Below are 22247 nucleotides of genomic sequence, written 5' to 3'. Positions count from 1 at the left end.
GTGCCTGCCTGCATGTGTGCTCTGCACAACAGACCAGCAAACCATCTGCTCATCTCCTCTTAATGAACAAAGCAAACAGCAGGAGTCAAGGCTGTCTAAAAATCTGGAGTCTCTTTATTGGCGAGCGCACACAAACACACATTTGCACACATCTCTGCACTGTTTAATCTGATTATCTTTGATTGAGAACAGGGGCAAAGCAACCTTTTTAGACCTCACTCTTACATCAGTGACAGAAAAGGTCTGAAACACAATTAGCAAGCTGTTACCGAGCTCTGCACTGCAGTCGCATCTGACCACATCCAGCCAAATAGACCTAATGGCTGGGAAATAAGTGACGGGAACTAACACTATCCTGCATGTCCTGATGATGGGGGGAAATTCAGCACTATTAGACAGCTGTTCACCATATCGTTTCAAATGTATAGTTGGCCACTGCAGGAGTGGAATGAAATACAAAGCAGGATCTCAGCAAAACGCAGCCTGGAACCTGACGAGATATGACACAGCACAAGTGAGGCCAGAGGACCATAAGAAAAACTCATTAATCTGAACTTTGTGCATGTATAGCCACTTCCTGCACAAAGTCCCAGGGATAATTAACGGTGTTACCACTCTGTCAGAAAGCTGACCGCAAGACTTTGTGACAATCAAGCCTCATACTGTGCTGCATGTGCTCAAACACAAACCATAAATAAGTATCACACACTGTGCAAATGAGTCAAAGATGACAAGACGTATAAGATCAGACATGATTACACCTGTGCTTCTGGGCCTAGTGGGAATGTTCAGGTTTGAGCTTCATAAGACAGACAGCAGGGTGGCATGATGGGTAAGATGATGTCTGACATCCACGAATGGGATGCTGAACTCCAGCTGCAGGTGCTGCAGACATTAGATTTGGGAAAGAAGGCCTCACTGTGGTCGTAACTACAGATAAGAAAGAAGTCCTGCAATTCAGACTTCAGAGACTCATTAAGAATTTTTAAAAAGCTGTGAAACCTTTTAACATGAGTAGATTCTGGCCTATGCATCTGGCCATCAACCTAAATTTCCTGTAATAAGTTAATTTAGTAATTTGTTGAATACTGATGCATAAACAAAAAAAAAACTGCTTAGTCAACTCATCTGCTTGCCAGATTCATACAAAGAAACAAAGATTTTGAAAGAGGCTGTGGAGTGTAAGGTGGGACAAACTCATTTTAGTTAGGGGCCAAATACGGACCGGTTTGGTAAATTTCAACGTTAATGTGCCCAAGTTTGCATTTCCATTTATAAATTAGACACACATTATGGAAAGCATCAATAACGACTAAGCAATAAGTGACAGATACTTAAATGTCCTTTGCTTATTTATTTTTTGATAACTTTTTATTTAATTTGGCGAGATTTTGTGGAATAACTTGTGAAAAAGTGCAGGATTTTGGAAGAATTTAGAGTTCTTTCAACAACAATTTAGAACTGCATTATTTGGTCATTTACACAATGATTCTTTTTTACTTTCTCCTGCGGGCCGAGTAAGATGCTCTGAAGGGGCAGAATTGGCCCCCGCGCCTTGAGTTTGACACGTGCTGTAGAGTGTAAGGTGGGACAAATTTAACTATGTTTATTAAAGTGTCTATTTGTACAGTTGCCGTACAGGCAACCCCCGGTGCTATTGGTATGGATACCAAAATACAAGTACGTAGCGTCTTAGGCTTACGGTTAGGTTATAACCCAATATCACAATGATTTTTAGGGTTAGGGTTAGGTTTAGTGTTAGTCACGCAACCTAAACTGGCCAATGGCTATCATGTGACCTAAACTGGCCAAATAGCGGTGCTGCATACAAATAGAATGTCAGTATATTGACACGGCAACCGTACAGATAGCCACTGCCTTTATTAAACTCTTGCTTTTCCCCAAAATCCTATTCCAAACACTCAGGTATGACTTTTACTGGTCATTTACTGAATTTTTTTCTGTATTTCCAATCATCTAAGTGAGTGCGTTTGTGTTAAATGACGATGTAGTCGCCTACACGTGCAGTAGTGAGTGAGGCCTTTAGGGATACTGCCTCCCAGCTCTATAGGATTGATGGTTTTACTGGCATTTCTGAGCAGTTTGCATATCCCCAAGTATGTGTGCAAATAATTTCTTCTTCTCCAAATACAAGTAGCTGCTGTAATTTATGAGGCTGTCTTGAAAATCCTCTCTAAAATAAACCTCCAATTCGACCGATATGGAAAAACCGATGTGAAAAATTAATATGGCTATTTTTCCAAAACTAAAGTTGAATAGATGTTCGGATTTTGAGCGAATGATGAGGATTTGTGGAATACAGCATCAATACAATACACAACCTGTTATTTGCATAGAGATGTATGTTATGTGACCTAAAGGAGGGGAAATTTAAATTTTCATCGACATTATTGGATATGGAAAAGAAAAAAGCAAATATTGTACATCCCTAATTCATACATATTTTAACTCAATAAATAATGTAATAATTTACTACTACTACTACATGTAATAATGATACTAATAATTTAATAAACTATGTCTGGGCAATCAGATAATGTGGGTTCAATTTCACTTACATCCAGATTTGCATGTGTCCCCTGATCTTGTGGATATTCCCCAGATACTGGAGGAAAACATTTATGTTAATTTAGCCCTATAGGATAATGTCTATCATTGTGCATTAGATGTGATCACCAGGCAACCAGGCTAGGAACATGGATGGATGGATGGATGGATGGATGGATGGTTGGATGGATGGATGGATGGATGGATGGATACAATTACCATATTAGCGTTTTGTTGACATTAAGCGCTCTTTGCCCTATGGTCCTACAGTCTTAAACAAGTGCTCAATTTGTGAGTTCAAGCTTCAAATTACCTTCAACAGTATCTGTGTCAAACTCAAGGCATGGGGGCCAAATCTGGCCCTTTGGAGCATCCAATTTGGTCCAAAAGTGACAGTGAAAGAATGAACTAAATGACCAAATAATTCAATTGTAGATATCTCAGCTCCTCCAAATACACAAATTCAAAGAAACTCCACAATATTTGCAGGGCTCAGTTTTCACAGAAAATCTTGCATTTATTTTTCCAAAATATTCCACTAACTTTCCCCAAATTAAATAATGATTGGGGAAAAAAATCAAGGAAATTAATAGTGAAGAACCTTCAGGGACTGAAATCTGTCACTTATTGTCACATACTAATCATTTACATATGAAAGTACAAATTAGGTCACATTAATGTTGAAATTGCTTGTTTTCTCTATGTATAATAATCTGGGGCTCAAATGAGATCAAACTGGTCAGGATTTGGCTCTTAAACAAAAATGAGTTTGATACTATTGTCCACAGAACAACAGCGCCCCTAACAGGTGAGATGTTGTCATCTCCACTTACTAACGAGACTTTTTGGTCCCTTCGGCTTTCCGTAGTAGAGTCCTTCCCTGGTTCCGCTATGGCCGCAGCATGGATCCCCTCATCAACTTTATGTCCGTGATTTAGTCTCACTCTTACCTTCAGTCATTGCTCATAGGCTTTTCTGGATATAACACCTTTAGCTGACCATCATGTTTACCGGCACGGGCTCTCGTGGCACGTGTAAGTATCACAAACTGGTGATTTTTTATATATATATATTTTTTTATCTCAGCTGGTTCGTCACAGTGCTGTTTGTGGCCGTTTCACCGGTTACAGAGGAGCTAGCTATTGTTAGCTTAGCATGACTGTCATTCATTCACATTAGTCCGTGTCGGTTTACTGCAGCTACATTCCAGCTCTACAGTTTAACCTTAAAACTGTTGTTATAAAAATAAAAACTATTCTTGTGTTTGTGTTCGTCTGCAGATAAGGCTCCTCTGTGTAAAGGCCTCCTCCTGGTGCTCACTGGGCTCACTGTGATGCTCCTCCTGCTGCCAAAGTACCAGCATCTGTTTGTGTACAACCTGCAGGCCGTTACACAGCAGCACCAGGTACGAACTACCATCAGCATGTGGGTCACACTGGTAATAAACCCTGTATGACCACAGGGAGAGAGTAAACACACTTCATAGTTTAATGTTTATCTACTCCAGGGGTTCCCAACCCGAGGTACGTGTACATGTAAGGGCACATGTGCACATTGCAGGGGATAGAGAAACATTTATCAGTAAATTAACAGTATATAATATGGTATATTCTTCCTTGTATAATCTCTTATGAAATTAAGGTGCATGGCTCAGTTGTAGAGTGGGTTGTCCAAGAGTTGGGGGTTCCAATCCCGCCTTATCCAAGCCATTGTCGTTGTGCCCACATTGCCTAGTATGAATGTAGTGAGTGAGTGTTGGTGGTAGTCGGAGAGGCCGATTGTTCACTATGGCAGCCTCGCTTCTGTCGGTCTGCCCCAGGGCTGCTGTGGCTACAGTAGTAGCTTACCACCACTGTGTGGAGTAAAAGAATAATGCACATCAATGTAAAGCGCTTTGATAGTCTGAAAAAGCACTATACAGTATAAAATCCAATGCATTATTATTTATTTCATAATTGTGGACGGGTCAAGGATTTTCACTGCATGATATTTCACAAAATGGGCATCATCAGACAAAGTTTGCACGAATATTATCATGATGGAAATAAAAAAAATAGAAATACTTTTGACACTTTAAATAACAAAATAAATTACAAATGTGTAATTGAAAAAAATAATAATTTAATGCATATGTAGGAGACCTACTACATACCAGTATATGGTATCTTTACATGCATTTAAACATATTTTCTAAGTGAAAGAAATGCAGATGGGCTGAAAATGTAGGCGTCACGTCATTGTGCTGGGACATCTTTTTTGGTCTTTTTGGTCCTCTATGGAGCTCATGATTCTGTGTGTTTTTCCTCTTGACTGCCACATGTTCAAGCACATACTGTAATTAGGATTATAACAAAGTAAAGCAATTCAGTACAGAAGTGCAATCACTACAAATTTGAAACAGCAAAGATTAACAGCATAGCACAGAGAGTGTTGTCTGTCTTATTATGGCCAGGCAGCTACATGGACGCCTTAAAATAAAGTCATCATCTATCATCATGTAACAAAAGCACTTCACTGTGTGGCTGTATTGTTGTTTATTAGTTTCAGTGGTGCACCAATACTTTTTGGACAGTTTCATGCTTGTTTCTATGATGTTGTTGATAAACCCATTTTCCTCCTGCATGACTTCTCCATATTCCTTAAAGCTAGCTCTAAAAAGAATAAAACAACATTTGGGTGAATTAAAGTACATACTGCAGTCAGTCTTTTCCAATCAATGCCTGACTGTTGCAAACTTGGTACAAAACAATCTCTTGAATCCAGGATAAATAATTTTTTCTTCTATATTGTTACTCGGTAGGTGTGGAGGTTGTTGTGTGGCAGGCTGGTTTTCCTGGATGTAAAGGATGCCTTCTGCAGCTGTCTGCTCATTTACAACTTTAGAATCTTTGAGAGGAGGTTTGGCACCAGGAAGTTTGCTGTGAGTGTCGCACTCTTACTTAAGTTTTTTTTTTTTTATAGTTTCGACTTTGTGTTTGTAATAAAACATTTGGTAAAAGTCATTTTATTTGCTTTATATCACTTTGCTCCATGTTCAGTCTTTCCTGTTTGGCACCTGGTGTCTCTCCGTGCTGATGGACTTCCTGTTGGCCCAGGCTTTCCACTTCCTGTTTGACTATGAGGTGGAGGAACTGCCTTCAGGACTGTGAGTAGCATTGATATTGATACATGTACCGCACTGACTAAACAAAGCCATTTCTATTCTAAACCAATCAATTTGATGTACTGTATATAATCTATGTTCACATGTTTCTCAAATCCAATCTCTTACCTCCATCGTTTAGATTTGAGTATTTTAAAATCCCTCCTGCCCTACATTTAACGATGTGATCACAGTGGAGTGTGACACGTGTTAAATCCACCTCCATATTAGATAAAGACATCCAAACCTGCTTAAAGACATGAAATATTTAAGATTTTTTAGTCTTTTCTATTAATTGTAAATGTTAGTTTAAATCCATTTTATATTTTTAAACTCTTCCTGATTTTCTCCTCCGCTACTCCCAGGCTCGCTCCAGTCTTCTCCCTCTTTGTGCCTTTCTACCTGTCCATCCCCAGAATGCCTGTGACCCAGGTCCTGGGTCACATCCACATCACGAATAAGTCTTTGGTTTACGTTGTAGGCTTGCAGGTAAGCTCAGTTTCTGTTAGAGGGTTTTTTTTTTTTTTTTAACTCATTCAATGACAGCCTTCTTCTGAATTTCTACCCCCCTCAGTGACAGTTGTTTGTAGGATGACTATCTGAAATCTGACACCAGATTCTGAAAGATTGAAGCCTCTACTTTCATCAGAAAAAAAATAAAATGTGTTTCTGGCTTGTTTCGTTCTGCCGTAATCAGCAGTTGAATAGAGTAAGTTTTACACAAATAGTTTCAGTGACGTTGAAGCAATTTTTTTTTTTTGCTTTATTGAAACCTATAAAATCTGAACATTTGTTTCCTTCTCAAAAAAAATAGCAACACTGAGACAAGGCTTTTGATGGCAAAATTTTTATTATTTTGCTATCTGGATCACAGTTTATTGTTTTATTTACTGTATTTTGTATCTGCTCCCCCGTCAATCACACAGACGCAATTTCCTCTTTCTCCCGACACGCAGTGATGACCCGTTTAGCGGAGTTAGTTGATGGTTTTAGCTCACGATCACAACATTATATATTATAGATAATCCACTCAGGTCCACACATGTTCTGTGTCAGTATGTGGAGCTGTGAACTGCTGAATACTTAACAATATCACTCCGTAGCACCTTAACCTCCTTCATCCTTGCTTCTTCCTCCTTAGCTAATAGTAGCATCAGTGGCTAATCTCACATCTAAAGGTGCGCTGCTGCCACCTTCAGGGCACCAGTTGCTCACTACATCACACTACAGCTTAGATATTGATGAGGGACCTCTGCCAAGGTGTTTTCTCGTAATCTCCGTGAAAAAACGTAAATGACGAATTATCTCATCAATGGCACTGAGTGAGCTAATAGTTTTGTGTGTTTTTGATGTATTTCTTTGTGTCTTGTATTGCAGCTCTTAACCTCTGGCCCCTTCATGTGGCTCCTTGGACTCAGTGGATTGGTAAGCAGATCAAGTCTTCTTAGTATTTTTTGATATGTTGAGGATTAACATAACGAATGACAATTTTGAATGAAATATTATCAAAAAATTCAAATTGTCAGTTTTCTGGTTTCTTCCTAAATATACAGTATTTTAGTTTTGAACTGCTCAGTGAAGGTTTTTTTATAATATACATTTTATAATTGTTCTCCTCCTACGTCCTTATGTTGTATAAATGTGTTCCCTCAGATCTCAGGCGGACTGTACTACACCAATTTCCTGCGGTTACAGAAAATTCTTTTTGTTCCTGCCTGGATGGCTAACATTGGGCGTTATGTACTGGAGCCTGTCTTCTCCAGTGAGTGCATCCTTTTCTCTAAACTAGTCTTTCTTTATCATTTTAACCCTGTTTTCATCATTCTGATTTAAAGTTAGGACATTCATGCACTGCTGGAATGAGCATATACCAGTGTTTTTCAACCTTAAGGTCACCCGGAATTAAAACGGAGTCGTCTGAAGTGTCCAGAAATTGATCAAAAAAATTACTGATTAAATGTTTTATATATATGTATATATTTTATTATTATTATTATTATTATTATTATTATTATTATTATTATTATTATTATTCTTTACCAGACACAATTTCAAAATTATTTATTCAAAATGTTCACTTTCTCAAATATAAATCTAGTTCAAATGAAATGGTTTAAAGAAAAGAAAGAGAAAAAGAAAGAAATAAAATAAAAATGGAATATAAAAATATCTGAGCAGGTGCATCTAGACACTTTGTGCATTCTACTCTGTATTTATCACTAGGGATGTCCCGATACAACTTTTTCACTTCCGATGCAATACTGATAGTGCAGCCTTGTCTATTGGCCGATATCAATCCGGATCAGTACGGATCATCCATACTTTTATTACTTATTTTGTACTGTGGAATGTTAGAAAAGGCTTGATCAAGTGATGTTACTCAAACAGAGAACAATTGTGTTGGAATAAAATGTATTCTTATTCCAGTGTGTTCGTGAATAGAAAGGATCACAGTTCAGATTCTTACTTGACCTTTTATTTTACCTGTTGTGCAGGAAGCAGTTCAATATGAGATCTCGGGCTCAACCACACCCTTCTAAGAAAAATGCCCAACACCGAGTCTTGAGCAAAATTAGCAGGGCTAATTTATGCTTTTCACTTACGTCATCCGTTTCCCAGTCACTGTGATAGTGTGTATCCTGACTCCAATAACTAATACAGACATAAAGTGTGGTTGAGCCATTATAATGTTTTCAACATGTTATTCAACAACATCACAATGTTACAAATGACATCTCAAGTAATTCAGAAAGTGAGTTTTTAACTGTTTACACAAATATTTCAATAATGCCATATATGGCATTGACCTTGGCCATTCCAGGAAAAAAAGTGAGTGGCTGCAATAGTTCAGAGTGGAAAATTACAACAAAATGTTGAAACAGAACATGTTTACCTGCTGCACTTGTCTTTGCCTTAAGCAATGGTTTTAGCAATGATTATATGGTTAGATCAACACCCAGTTGATTATTTAGAACCTTCAATAGTCAGCAATTCAAGTTCACTTCGGTTTTTTTTATTGTCAGTATACGGTGGGGACAAAAACTTATCAGAGCACTTATATCAGAGATTTTAGATGCAGCCCGATAAAATCCAATTTTCGTTTTCTGGCTGATATCGGACCGATATCCGATATCAACATCGGATATTTATTACACCGTATAACAAAAACTAATAATGAAAAACTAATTCTAGAGAAAAAATGTTTCTGGGGTTGAATTAAAATTTTTAAATAAAATTAAAACATCTGGCATATACCTTTAGAATTGACGGCACATTTTAGCGAAAGTATATTTATAAAAAATGATCATTTTATTTACAGAGAAGTGAAAACAGTCAAGCCTTTTTGTAGCCGAAAAAATAAAGGAATAATGTGTGAATCTGTCCCTGCCAAGGCTCGGAGCCCAGCAGTGAGACTCCTCTGGGTATGGGGGCCACTCTGGACATCCAGAGGCAACAACGGATGGACATGCTGGATCAACAGCTGCTACTGGCTCAGTACAATGAAGCCAGAAGAAACAGCAGACAACAACCACAGGTATAAACACACACACAGACAGTCATGTGACTTTTCTCAACTTGGACAAATTCAACTGCTTTAATTAGCTTGATGTTTCGGCATTGTGTACTAATTAGTGCTTTTACTATATATATATTATTATTATATATAGTAACTAACTTATGAACTGCTACGCAGAAAGAGAATTTCACACCAAATTCATCAGGTAGTCTGTTTATTTCACGTCACAGATATTTTACCTATTTTGCACTGTTCAGTTACCGCTTCTCTGGAATATACTGTACTTAATGCTGATTTTTAATTTTAATACGCAAAAACACATTTGTTTTAGAAAGTTTATAGCTTACTTGTCCCCTGTGAACAATGCAGTCATAATGTTCTTTATTCATATTGCACATTATGTTCGCACTCATTGATACAAATAATAAACACAATTTTGCTGTTTAAGCTCATTTATTGTTCTCATTGATTCAGTCATATACCAAAATCCATTTAAATTTGAAAAACAATGCTTTTTGTGTCAAATATTGTTATGTAATTAATATAGAAGTCTCTAATTAATTAGGTAGATTTTTTTTTTTTTAATCAATTCCCAGCCCTAATACTAATATATTGTGTTTGTAGTCAGGCTTGTTGCAGTGGACACGACTCTTCCCTTCCCTGAGACACAGAGGACAGAACAGACCCCCCATGCAGCCCCACCCTCAGGCTCAGACACAGCAGACCACACAGCAACCAGTACTGGAGAGCTCTCCAGTTGCAGAGGATCAGGTGGGAGCAGGTTTTAGATCTGCACATATCTTTATATTCTGACAGCTGATCGGACCATTAGTAATTCAATAATTCATTTACAGTAAATTAGATTTGACACTATATTTCAGAGTTGTGGTCAATTATGATTGTAATTGATGATTACAATCTGTTTATATATTAGTTTCAACTTATATCAAAATGTATTGTGCATTTTTTTCCCCTCATGATCTTCTAAGTGTTTATTAGGCTTTATTGTTTGTTTATTGAAAGGGGCGGAGCTCTTGTACAATCCCATTGGACTTCGCTCCCTCCTTGCACCTTAAATTTTGTTTTTTTTATGTGTGCTATATAAACGAATGAAACTTAATTAATTACAATTATGGCGTAATTAGAATTTGTAATTGAGTTCATACCATTAAATTTGGAATTGTAATTGCCATAAAAAATTATAAAAATGGTCAATTATGTTTTAATGCAAAACTGGGGAACCATGTTACAGTTCCATGTACAGTTTTACACATACTGTATGTATTAAAATATGTTTCATATAAAGCTTTCCCAACTTTTGCCATTAAAAAAAAAAAAGGGAAAACGATGAGTATATTGACAGAAAAAAGGCTCAGACACCCACACCAGAAATATTAAAACCTATATTTTCATTTATTAGGAAGTCTAACAAGATAACCAATAGATATGATCGATAATTGATTTTACATTATGTTACAGCTTATTTTAGTATCTGTTAACATAAAAGATGCTAACACAAGAAGAAGGTTAACTTTTATTGGGTTATTTATTTCAGGCTCAGTAATTGTGATTTACCTTTAATAATTGAGAACGTGATTGTAATTAACTTTCTGAGGATAAAAAATAATTGTAATTTAATTGTAATTGGGAAAAATTGTGGTCACTGGAATCAAAATTGAATTGTAATAGAACATGGATAATTGAAAATTGATTGTGATTGTAACTAAAAATATAATTGACCCCAACCCTTCTATATTCACACTTTTGTTTTTCCATGTGACATTTTTATTCCAAACGAGCTGTTTCATTCTTTTGTCCCACAGGTTGCACGATTAGTGGAAATGGGCTTCTCCAGGATGGACGCCCTCGAGGCCCTCAGAGCTTCAAACAACGACATCAACATGGCAACTAACTTCCTACTGCAACACTGAGGGAAAAGAGAAATAGGATGGAAACGAAATGAACAGTGATATGAATCCTTGAAAACACGCAACCAAAGCAATAGGGCAGAACTAAATTGGGGGGTGGGAGTGCGACAGAGTTGAAGACAAATGTTGATTTGTACAAGTAGTTGGCCAACTGTGTCACTGCTGCTTATTGGTTGAAATAAGCTCAGCAGCATGCTAACTGGGAGGAGGTGTGTCGTAGCTCTTTCTCATGGCATGAATCAAAAGAAGTTTCCAGCTCATCTTAGAAATGACATTTTCCTTGGATCGGAGGAAGTAGTGTTTAACCAGCAGTTAGATCACACCAGCTGTCGTCTTTTGGAAGCTAAATCTTAGAATATTTGCAGAGTACGAAAAAAATGTATTATGTCCACACTTTGAAAAAGAGTCTGTAATCATTCTCAGGCTAATGGGGGAAAAAGCAATGTGAACAAGAAATTTGAAATACTGACTGATATTGACATTTTTCTGCTCCTGGTCTTAAAGACAAGCAGATTTGTTCAGTATTAAAGTCTCTTTTTACTTGAGTATAACTGCTGTTTCTTTGACAGCAGTGAGTTAGAAACCATTTCTGCTCTAAAGGTTTGAACAAAGCTCCACACGTGACTGAAATAGCCTCGATTTAATGTTTCTTGGCATGTTGGTGTGACACAGAGCTGTAATTGTGCTTCAGTGGGTTAACTCAGGGACTGGGAGTCTTCTGATTCAACTGTGCGCACATATCGATGCACGAAGGAGATGGAATCACACACTTTCCTTGCCGTTTTCCCTTCAAACGGACACATGCACACACTCACGCCCTTAAGTTTCACACATCTTGTCATCTCAACAGATCTCTGCCAGTACAGTTATTTCAACCATAACCAGTCTTAAAAAAAAAAAAACCCCATCTGTTTATCTTTTATGCAATAACATAAAAACTAAAATTATGGAAACAATGCACTGCATAGTAACCACTTTGTGCAGATGTAGAGTCGCTGCCGTTATGTATTGATGTCAAAAACAGATGTTAGTTTTATATTTTGTGCATAATAATATAAATAATATATTACATATGAAATTAAAGTGTTTTTTTTTTGGTGTTTGTAAGTCAATTGTGATGAGGGAGTTGTTGCATGGGCAACTTTCTTAAGGAAATGAGTTCTGTTTGATCTGTGAATAAATCCACATGACTGAACCCTGATTTTTAAAATGTGCTGATGCTTTGTTGTAAAAAAAAAAGATGGTATCTTGATTTTGCGGTACCATGATTTAATGCGTCCATTTCATCAAACGCTGAAGATGTAGCAACTGAAAAAAAAGCTGCTTTTAGCTTGACCTACTTTGCACAAAAATGATTTAAAAAAACACAATCTCTCGTGATAATTTACCATTAGTGACGCAGTGTAGTTATGAAGGGGGAAATAGGAAAAAGCTGAATTACTTTGCATGACTTGGGTATCGTTAAAGCAGTTACCAATAAAAGAGGAGGAAAAGCACTTTACAAATTGAAAAACAAAATAATGCGTCAACATTTAAGGATAATAAACAATTGTCCTACAACAGTGGATGATTGAACGCGATGTACCAAAATTTATTCAGGCTAAAATGTACCACCCTGGAGCAACATTATACGCATACAATTTTAAAAAGGCACATTCATGATTAGATTTATCTGAAATTGAAGTTGCATTGTGGATAAAAGTGTTATTATTTAGCCAAATTATTCAATGAAAACTGCTGGATGGAGTCGATTAAGCAGTTGATTTTTTTTTCTTTTTTCATTTGATCTCATTAATTAATTCCAGATTGTAAAAGCTGAAAAAGACACAAATGTAGGAAAAGATACATCTGAAAATTATGCACAGCATGTCCTAGAAAATGTAATAGAAGACGTATATAGAAAAAGTACATATTTTTAGAGCTAACATAACAGTATAAAAGCAGTAAACATTAGCACTGCTGTCCTTAACAAATTAGTATACAATTTAAGAGCAACAAAATTTAAATGACACACAGTGAAAAAGTTAAATATCATTGGAGGAAAATGTAAAACAATAAGTATTCTAATAATTAATGGAGTATTTGACCAACTCTAGTCGTGCTGGCTGCAGTTTACGATTCTTTGTGTAACATGTGTTTTTACCTGCTTGTTTGAGTTAAGATTATTATTCACCTAAAAGGTTTAAATAACGTGGATCAAAATGACTTTTTTTTTTTTTTACTAAAAAAAATTAAATTACTTACAAATTTTGTACAATTAATTTTTCAAAATTAATTTACAAAAATCCCTTTTGGAAAAGACAAAAAACATTTTCGTGATGGAAAAGTAGTCCACTGATAATTTATATTAAAACTACATATATGCTGTACATTACACTTAAATTGTAATTACACAATAAAACTGAGGTTCCATTATTGTGACACTCTCTGCCTTTATTTGTGATTTCCGCCATTCAGTAACACACATACAACTACTCACCAACTGTAAGAGTTATTATATAATTAAATGAGGAAAGGCATCTGTGGGAAAACTAAATTCTAATGATGGGAATTTTTATTTTCGCCACAAGGTGGTGACATTGAGTCGAGTCTGACTTTTACCACCAGTCAGTGCCACACCCACGTGCTCTCCCCCCCACACACACACACACGCACGCGCACACACACAGACTGATAGCTATCAGGCTGTTCGGTGGAAATTAGTCACATTTTAATGCAAAACTTGACAAACCTGCTCATAAAACACACACACACACACATAGAGTCTGTATTTTCACATTTCATCTCAGTTTGATCCTTTAATGGTAGAGATTTATCGAATGTTTCTATGGTGACACAGATTGGATTAACCTAGGCTTTTATTGGCAGTCTAAATTAATAAATAAATCGCTTTTTTTTTTTTTTTTTTTTTTTTTTTTTTTGTGACAAAGCTGTTAAAGGCTTCACTGATTTATTGTCCGAGCTGATAAACCATTGGTAATAATAAATAAAAACAATAATAAAGGCAGACTGTCAGCACGTTTTTTAACTGCTTCGCAAATATTTAATTGCACGCAGCTGTTCTTAATCAAAGGACACAGTGATGATGATGATGATGATGATGATGAAGAAGAAGCGTGCTACATTTAGGACATTCTCGTCGTCTGACATGAAAATCGTTATTACTTTCAGACTGTGGCCTCAGAGCTTCTGTGTATTTCAGCAGTTTGTGGAGCTATTTGTCATCTCAGGTAAGCTGTGACTTTATTATTACAGGCCTGCTCTACTAACTCTGCACATAAAGGGAATAGAACCGCTGTCAGGGTGGAGAAATATTGACTTGTATTTGGCTTACATCGCCTCTGCAAGTAAGTTAAGTTTGAGTGTCTGTTCATATGGAATAAAACATCAATGCTAGTGATTATACAACACCAAGTATAGCACAAATGTAATCCTCTTTTAACCAATGCAGAGCAGCTGGACAGGTTAGTGTTACGCAGGTGAATGTTTGTTTGAATTTTGGTCATTATTGCTGGTTTATTTTCTCTGTCAGTGTTTCTTCTCCTATTGAAAGTTGTTTGCTACATTTCTAAGTTAGTTGTAGAAGTAAATCTATGCTTATCTGCCTGTTTAGAGTATATTTCACTTTCTGACATGAATGAATTGAGATTGGTTTGATAGTCATGGAAACAAGTTTTTGATGTAATGCAGATTTTTTTTATTTTATTTTATTTTTTTGAATGCAATTGCTTTTGTTTCATATGAATTCCCGCCAGTAAAGTAAAATACATTGTCTACTGGACAAAAATATAAACAACATTTTTGTTTTTGCTCCCATTTTTAATAAGCTGAACTAAAAAATCTAGAACATTTTCTATACACACAATACCTATTTTTCTCTCACATTTAGACACATTTGTGAACCATATTTTGTCAGTGAGCACTTCTCCTTTGTGAGATCATCCATCCATCACATGTGTGGCATGTCAGATAAATGCTGATTTGACAGTATTGCACAGGTGTGTCTCAGGGTGGCCACAATCCTCATTTTAAATTTCCTAGATTTGTGACCAATTTATATTCAATTGAGGAAAATGTTATGTAATTTGAGGAAAATTAAAAGATTTTGTAAGAATTTAGTTAGTTTTCACTGGAAATATTGACACAATGATTCATGTTTTTATTTTCTCCTGCGGGCTGAATTGAATGCTCCAAAGGTCCAGATTTGGCCCCTGGGCCTTAAGTTTGTCACATGTACTATAATCATAAAGTGACATTACTAACTAAAGTCACATTAAATAGCTTTTAGTTAAGCTGAATAGCATATTTATTGTACCAATGGGGATTTTTCTTTTCTGTTTTGCCACATACGTTTCTTTTACTAGACCCATAACTATAAAGTTAATAGCAAATAAAGCTCATATTGAGAACTACCGGTAGAAGCAAAGTAAATTAAGCCCAGATCATTAAAAAGGCAAAAGGTTTTACCGTCTGGCATTGGATTTATTGAGCAATGAAAAATGTCATAAATTAATCTGTAAAAATGTAGATGCTCGTTTTCTCAGATTTGTACTTGTTTTTACTGCTGTATTGTGGTGATAAAGACAGTATTTCCTGATTAAATGTAAACACTTAAGATGACTGTTGATGGTTCAGTGAGACAGATGTGGCTGGTGATGCTGAGCTGGTCCCTTGCATGTATCACTTCCAACACCCAGAGGCCATCATCGGCTTTAGCACCGTCTCTGCTCTATTCCCTCACAGACTCGGTTGCCATGGTGAGTGCATGCCGTTTTGTATGGTTGCCATGGGGATGCATTACATCAATTCGCCTGCTCTCATCATGCTTCTGCATGATCATTTGTATGCCTCCTCGTCGCCACTGCTTTAGAAACACACCAGTAGTAGCAATTGGAAAAGCCTGTTGGGGTACCGCCTCAGGCCAGGTATCCCTGTAGGAAAACCAAAACAGCTGGACCAACAGCTGTAGTCGCTGGAGTTACTTGCTGTCATTTACATTTACAAATGTCACAAATTTACAACAATTGGATCTTTTATTGTTGTCCATCGTTGAGTCTGTAGTTCTACAGTGGGCCAAAAAAGTATTTGTCAGCCACCGATTGTGTCAGTTGTCCTACCTAATTGGTACACTTCAACTGTGAGAGGCAGAATGTGGAAAAAAAATTACAAAATCACATTTTTAAAGAATTTATTTGTAAATTCTGGCTTAGAACAAGTATTTAGCCCCTGCAAACAAGCAAGAATTCTGGCTCTCAGAGACGTGTTACTACTTCTTTAAGAAGCTCTTCTATCCTCCACTCATTACCTGTATTATTGGCACCTGTTTGAAGGTGTGGACAGGTGTCTTTTACACAGATAACAAGTTCAAACAGTCAGACTCCAACCTCCACCATGACCAAGACCAAAGAGCTGTCTGAGGACACCAGGGACAAAATTATACACCTGCATAAGACTGGGATGAGCCAATCTACAATAGCCAAGCAGCTTTGTGTGAATACTGTTGGAGAAATTATTAGAAAATGGAAGAAAAACAAGATCACTGACGATGTCCCTTGACCTGGGGCTCCATGCAAGATCTCACCTCCATGGGGTGCAAATGATGAAGGCCCAGAACTACACGGGTGAACTGGTATGACCTGAAGAGAGTTGGGACCACAGTAACAAAGGTTACCATTAGTAACTTACTACATCGTCATGGATTAAAATCCTGCAGTGACCGAGAGGTTCCCATCGAAGTTTGCCAGTGACCATCTGGGTGATCCAGAGGAGGATTGGGAGAATGTCATGGGGTCAGATGAGACCAAAATAAAACTTTTTGGTATAAATGCCACTCCCCGTGTTTTGGAGGGGGAAGAATGTAGAGTTGCATCCCAAGAACACCATACTCACTATGAAGCATGTGGGTGGAAACATTACTTGAACTTTTGTTATTGATCAAATATTTATTTTTTGCACCATTATACAACAATTCTTTAAAAATCATTTAATGATTTCTCTCAGTTGAAGTGTACCTATTATGAAAATTACAGACCTCGTCTTTTTAGTTGGGAAAACTTACACAATCTGTGGCTACTAAATAATCATTTGCCGCACTGTAGATTGCAAGAATACAAAATGCCTCCCACTGATATGTTAATAATACTCAGACCGCTGCTCAATGAGATAATAACATCATAATAATAATAATAACATCATTTGTTTGCCTGAATCAATTTTAAATCAAGCTTTGTCAAATAGAGGACAATTTGCTTTCACTCAAAATTTTCAATGCACAGATGGAAAAACTACAACTATTGTTTGAAGTAGCTCGACAAGTATCAGCATTATTGGTACTATTTCATTATTTAGCGTAGATGCATTGTAAAATCTCCCTTGTGTAGGCTTATGTAGACATTTCTTAAAGATGCAGCATATCCTATAACTCATAACCAAAATTATGATCTTTTTCAATTGTTGTTTTACTTTATTATAAGAATGTCCTTAACTACAGCTTCTGTATAATAAACACTCAGCCAAAGACTTATTATTATTAGTCTAAATATCATGAAGTTACTCACTTGAACCTATACACTCCTGCCAATGATCCTGAAAACAAGTGGACGAAATTCTTATAGTCACTTTACTTTGTCATTTATTATTGATATTAAGTTGATATTTTGTCATAAATATCTAACGGAGACAATGAGGGAGGCCGCTGGTAGTAAATTGGCTGTATTTTAATCACTGATTATAACATGATTACCTATATTATCTGACATAATGTGACAGAAAACCAGAACTTTTACTAAGCAAGATTGATTTATTTGAAATACACACACACGCACATTTAAAGTAGTATCATACTGTAAGAGCCTACAGACTTATATCATTCTATATAATGAATGTTAGTTATTTAAAAAAACTCAAGGGCCAAGAAGCAGAAGGAAATAGAAATGGCAAAAAAAAAAAATCTCCCAAGGCTGTTATCTTCTCAGTTGCTTTGCAGAATGTCTCACTTGTGTTCTCGCCATCTTTAAAAAACACTCAGTAATTCCATTTTAGCAGCTATGATAGTAATTCTAATGTCACAATGCTTCCTAATGACACGTAGGACTTGGACAGTGTTTGGCTCCCTTCCCATTTATGCTATAGCTCATAGTCTATGTAACATATGGCATTAGTCAGATGAGATCGTTCCTAACAATGTGTGAAACCCTTGTTAAGTTTTCCATAATCTGTATTGATAGGAGGCTACAATCCATTTGGGACCTTCCCTCAATTGATGTAATATTACTGAAGGTTACGTCCCGATGGATGCTCTGATCAATTTCTATTCCGCTACAGTTATCAGCTACTCATTATGACTCAAGCATATCAACGATCCATTATCTTATAGGAGGTTTGACAAAGACTTGGTTTAAGGAGTTATTCGCCTGTTCCAGTGGGAAAATGTGTCAAACTAAGCTATAGTTTTTAAGATCAGACAGGGTTTTAGTAGCTTTCTTCTTCTTTTTTGACTCCTGAACACATTAGTATTGCCAAACACACTCTATTCACACACTTACATTATCTCCACCAGAGTTTTTAAAGTTCTAGTTAGGGTACTAGAAGATATGGAAAAAAGGGGCCACACTCTACTGTAAATCTTCTTTTTTTTTTTTTAAATGGGCTGAAGGTTTTGATGTATTGCAATAACACACATGTATGACCTGTGGTTTAAAAAAAAAAAAAAAAAAAAAAAAAAAAAAAAAAAAAAAAAAAAAAAAAAGCCAGAACTTAGTAATATGTAGTCTATGGGTAAAAACTACCAACCTACCTTTATTATTTAGCATGTTTCATACACAAGGTTTAAATGATAAAAAAAAGTGTAAGAGAAAACATTAAACAAAGATTGAAAATGATTAAAAATCTCCCTCTGTCATAAGCAGTAGAGAAAAGGAGAGCTTTTTACTTAGAATAAAAATATTAAGATTGTATGCTGACTTCAGCTCTGGTGCAGTTTGTTCCACTTCTTTGCAGCATAACTACTAAAAGCTGCTTCACCACATTTGCTATGAACTCTGGGCTCCATTATCTGACCTGTGTCCATAGATGTGAGAGACCTGCTGGGTTCATACCTGACTGACATCTCACTGATGGATTCTGATGTATCAGAGTAGATTCATGTACGAGCAGCAGAACTAGGTCTGTGCCATGTCATGATCCATCATTATTATCCTCATCTGAACTGCAGTGGGCTCGTTGACAGGAGTGAAAAGCACCATCTGAGCAGTATTTCTGCTCTTCTGAACTCTACTTTGCTCTTTTCTTGCCCCCACACAGGACACGATACACTTCCAGGAATCCTCACTCTGACCTTTAATAGGATTCACTTCCTCTGTAATTGTACACACCCCAGGTAGGGCATGTGCGCATGCTTCATGAGTGGGTGAACTTATTTTTATGCATCCGTGTGTGTGCGCCTACGAGTGTGTCCATACAAATGATGAACACAGTTCTCTCTGACTTGTAGTTAAAGTGAAGGTGTTAGGCTGATGAGAACTGTCCCTTACGCTGCTCAACTGAACTTTAAACAAATACATGACCTGTCCAGCAGATCCATTACATCCGCTCTAAAAATGACTCCGTTAAACACTTCCGACATTGCCCGCATCGCCTGAGTGTCCAGCTGTTGGTTCATTCATCAGGAGCTCCTCAAGTTGATTCTGATTTGTCTTTCTAGACCGCCGATAACAAGCAGGGTGGTCTTTACTCGACTTAACTGTAGGAAAATGGCGAAATCAGCTACTTCACTAAATTCACAGACATTGGCTATGTCTGTGAATCTGCAATGGACTGGCGCCCTTTCCAGGTAGTACCCCAACTAATGCCCAATGAGAGCTGGAGATAGGCACTAGTAGAACCCCGGGACCCTGAAATACAGAGCAAGTGAGTCAGAAAATGGATGGATGGGGCTATGTTATTCAGGAATCCCCCAAAACAGCATCAAGGAGCTACAGTTGGTTCAGAACGCTGCAGCTTGGGTCATAACCACTGGCTCTCAGTCAGCCTCAGAATAGACTGCAAAGTTCTGCTCCTGGTGTATAAATCTGTGAATGAGTTTTTCTTTTTTTGATGTCTAGAGTCCGTCTTTTTTGGACATCCAGGCAACTCTGGCGACTACATTCAATATCAATGTAAATGACATGACATCAAGCGGCTATCACTGTCTGTAGAGCCGTAGGCTGCAGCCCTCTCACTGCAGCTGGAGGGCTGTACACTACCTCTACTTACTGGGGCCAAATTAAAGTGGAATACTCCTTGAATAAGCCTTTTAAATTCTAAGTATGTTTTGAGTGAACTCATCCTTTAACTCTGTAAGTTGATCTTTTAAACCGTAAGTACAAATGGAGCTGTCTATGATAAGTGCTGTAAACCGTGGGCAGTTTCTTCATAAGGGCGATCAGGGTGATGCCCTACCAAAGGGGAAAAAGAAGTGATTTTTTTTTTTTTTTTTCTTCTGCCCTGTAGCTTCCACAGTGTTACAGGGCTGTGATAGTTCTAGACTGCCCCTTTTGTGCGACCTCAGTCAAATTGAAAATCGCCCAGACTGCTCTCATAGACTGAAATTAGAAAAAAAAATGTTTTTACATGGCAGCCGTTACAATGAATTCCTTATGGGTTCTGGGAGGGCTCGCACTAACATGTTTTTGTCCTACCTAGCATAAGCATAGTTGCCATCAGATTGGCTGGAAACGACGTGGTTGAAACTGAATTTACGCGAGCGTGTGAATTCTTGATGAGAAAGATGGAACACCCCAGTTCCTCACAAAGACAGCGAATGGACAATCGCCAACGTCCTCAGCACATTTAACTGTGCACTTCAGGCAATGCCGACGGTTTTAACAGCCTTCTAACCTTAGAAGCATCGACAGTCATCTGTGAAAACTTGTTTTCAACAGTTAAAAACAGAGAAACGCTGTCTCCTGCTTTACTAACACGGGATAAACTGGAGAGAGGACGCAGCTGCCTCTACTCAAAGTGTGTGTGTGAGTGCGCGAGGCGTTGTGATGGACTAGCATCGTTTTAGGGGTATCCTGGATAAACTGCAACATCCATCGTAGTCTAACATGGTTTTTGTTTTTTTTAAGCCAATTGTTAAAAAAACGTAAGTGCGCCTACTTGGTGCCATTTATTAAATCAGTGTGCCTCTGTATATATCTGAGCTCATTTCGTAATAATAATCGTGCCCACCCATGCTTTTTACACACACACACACAATCTATTAACTGATGATGTTTGTTTATAATAGTTATCTTTTCATTCAAATGCCGCTTTCAGGCAATATGTTTATTTTTGTATTTATAGTTCACTGTTGAATGTGTGCACTTTCATTTGCACTTAAAGATAGAGGCTGCACAAAATCTTTAAAATGTTGTTACCAATATGGCAATCTGTACATATACTGTATTACTGTATTTATTTGGATTTATATAAACTATTTGTAAATAAAATAACTACTTTAAAGAACTCTGAATAAATAATTTTAATTATTTTGACTTATATGTTGTCCCCTTTGGTAAAGCAAGCGTATTTGTCCATGTTCAGTGATATTTGAAGGTAAACTGATTCACTGTTTATCCCTCTGTTGATCTTCATTTGTAGAGCCAAGTTAATTTTATTGGTTGAATACTAATGGATGTAACTTCTCTTTGTAGCCATTACATTTGGTATTGCTATGCAGACAGAAAATAACAAGATGCAGCAATTGTCTTGCTGCCTATTAATTTCCCCATGTAACGGGTCACCTTAGTCATCATCAGAAGAGTTGCCCCCCCCACGGCTCTGCACACACTTCATATTATTCCCCCGTTGTTACTGCAGCGATGAAGGGACCAAAAAGCGTGCGAATTAAGCGACTACTATAGTCGCTGAAGTGCTGTTCTGTGTGAACGCACTTTCATAACAGGCTCATATTCCACAAAAGCCTGTTTATTTCACCCTTCGGGCTGAGTAAATCACTCTCTTACGGCTCATTGCCATGGTAGTTCGTGGTATCTTTGGTCCATTTATGATGGCTCCTGCATGTAAGTAATCCAAGGTTTATATACTCTGGGTTGATTGACCCACTTCA

General features: G+C 37.2%; 2 protein-coding genes across 2 annotated transcripts in view; both read left to right on the top strand.

Annotated features, from left to right (window-relative positions):
- The first annotated feature begins 3442 nt into the window (after positions 1 to 3442).
- On the top strand, positions 3443 to 12018 carry ubac2 (UBA domain containing 2). Its single transcript, XM_028468645.1, has 10 exons — positions 3443 to 3602; positions 3849 to 3973; positions 5369 to 5488; positions 5607 to 5713; positions 6076 to 6199; positions 7088 to 7135; positions 7364 to 7472; positions 9103 to 9245; positions 9852 to 9998; positions 11051 to 12018. Exons 1-10 carry the CDS (start codon positions 3572 to 3574, stop codon positions 11156 to 11158), a joined length of 1062 nt encoding a protein of 353 aa, XP_028324446.1. The 5' UTR covers positions 3443 to 3571; the 3' UTR covers positions 11159 to 12018.
- A 2239-nt stretch (positions 12019 to 14257) lies between these two features.
- Positions 14258 to 22247, top strand: part of LOC114476589 (ankyrin-3-like) — a 170055-nt gene continuing 162065 nt past the window's right edge. The window contains exon 1 of the mRNA XM_028468292.1: positions 14258 to 14385. The gene's annotated coding sequence lies outside the window, so the exon portion shown is untranslated. The remainder of the gene's footprint in view (positions 14386 to 22247) is intronic.

The sequence above is a fragment of the Gouania willdenowi genome, chromosome 15, assembly GCF_900634775.1.
Source record: "Gouania willdenowi chromosome 15, fGouWil2.1, whole genome shotgun sequence".
Lineage (NCBI taxonomy): Eukaryota > Metazoa > Chordata > Actinopteri > Blenniiformes > Gobiesocidae > Gouania > Gouania willdenowi.
This window is presented reverse-complemented; position numbering and strand designations above follow the sequence as displayed.

Coding starts and splice junctions, on each gene's coding strand:
- ubac2 (XM_028468645.1), top strand. CDS start 3,572: ATGTTTACCGGCACGGGCTCTCGTGGCACGT. Junction 5,489..5,606: donor TTGGCACCAGGAAGTTTGCT/GTGAGTGTCGCA, acceptor CTCCATGTTCAG/TCTTTCCTGTTTGGCACCTG. Junction 7,136..7,363: donor TCCTTGGACTCAGTGGATTG/GTAAGCAGATCA, acceptor GTGTTCCCTCAG/ATCTCAGGCGGACTGTACTA.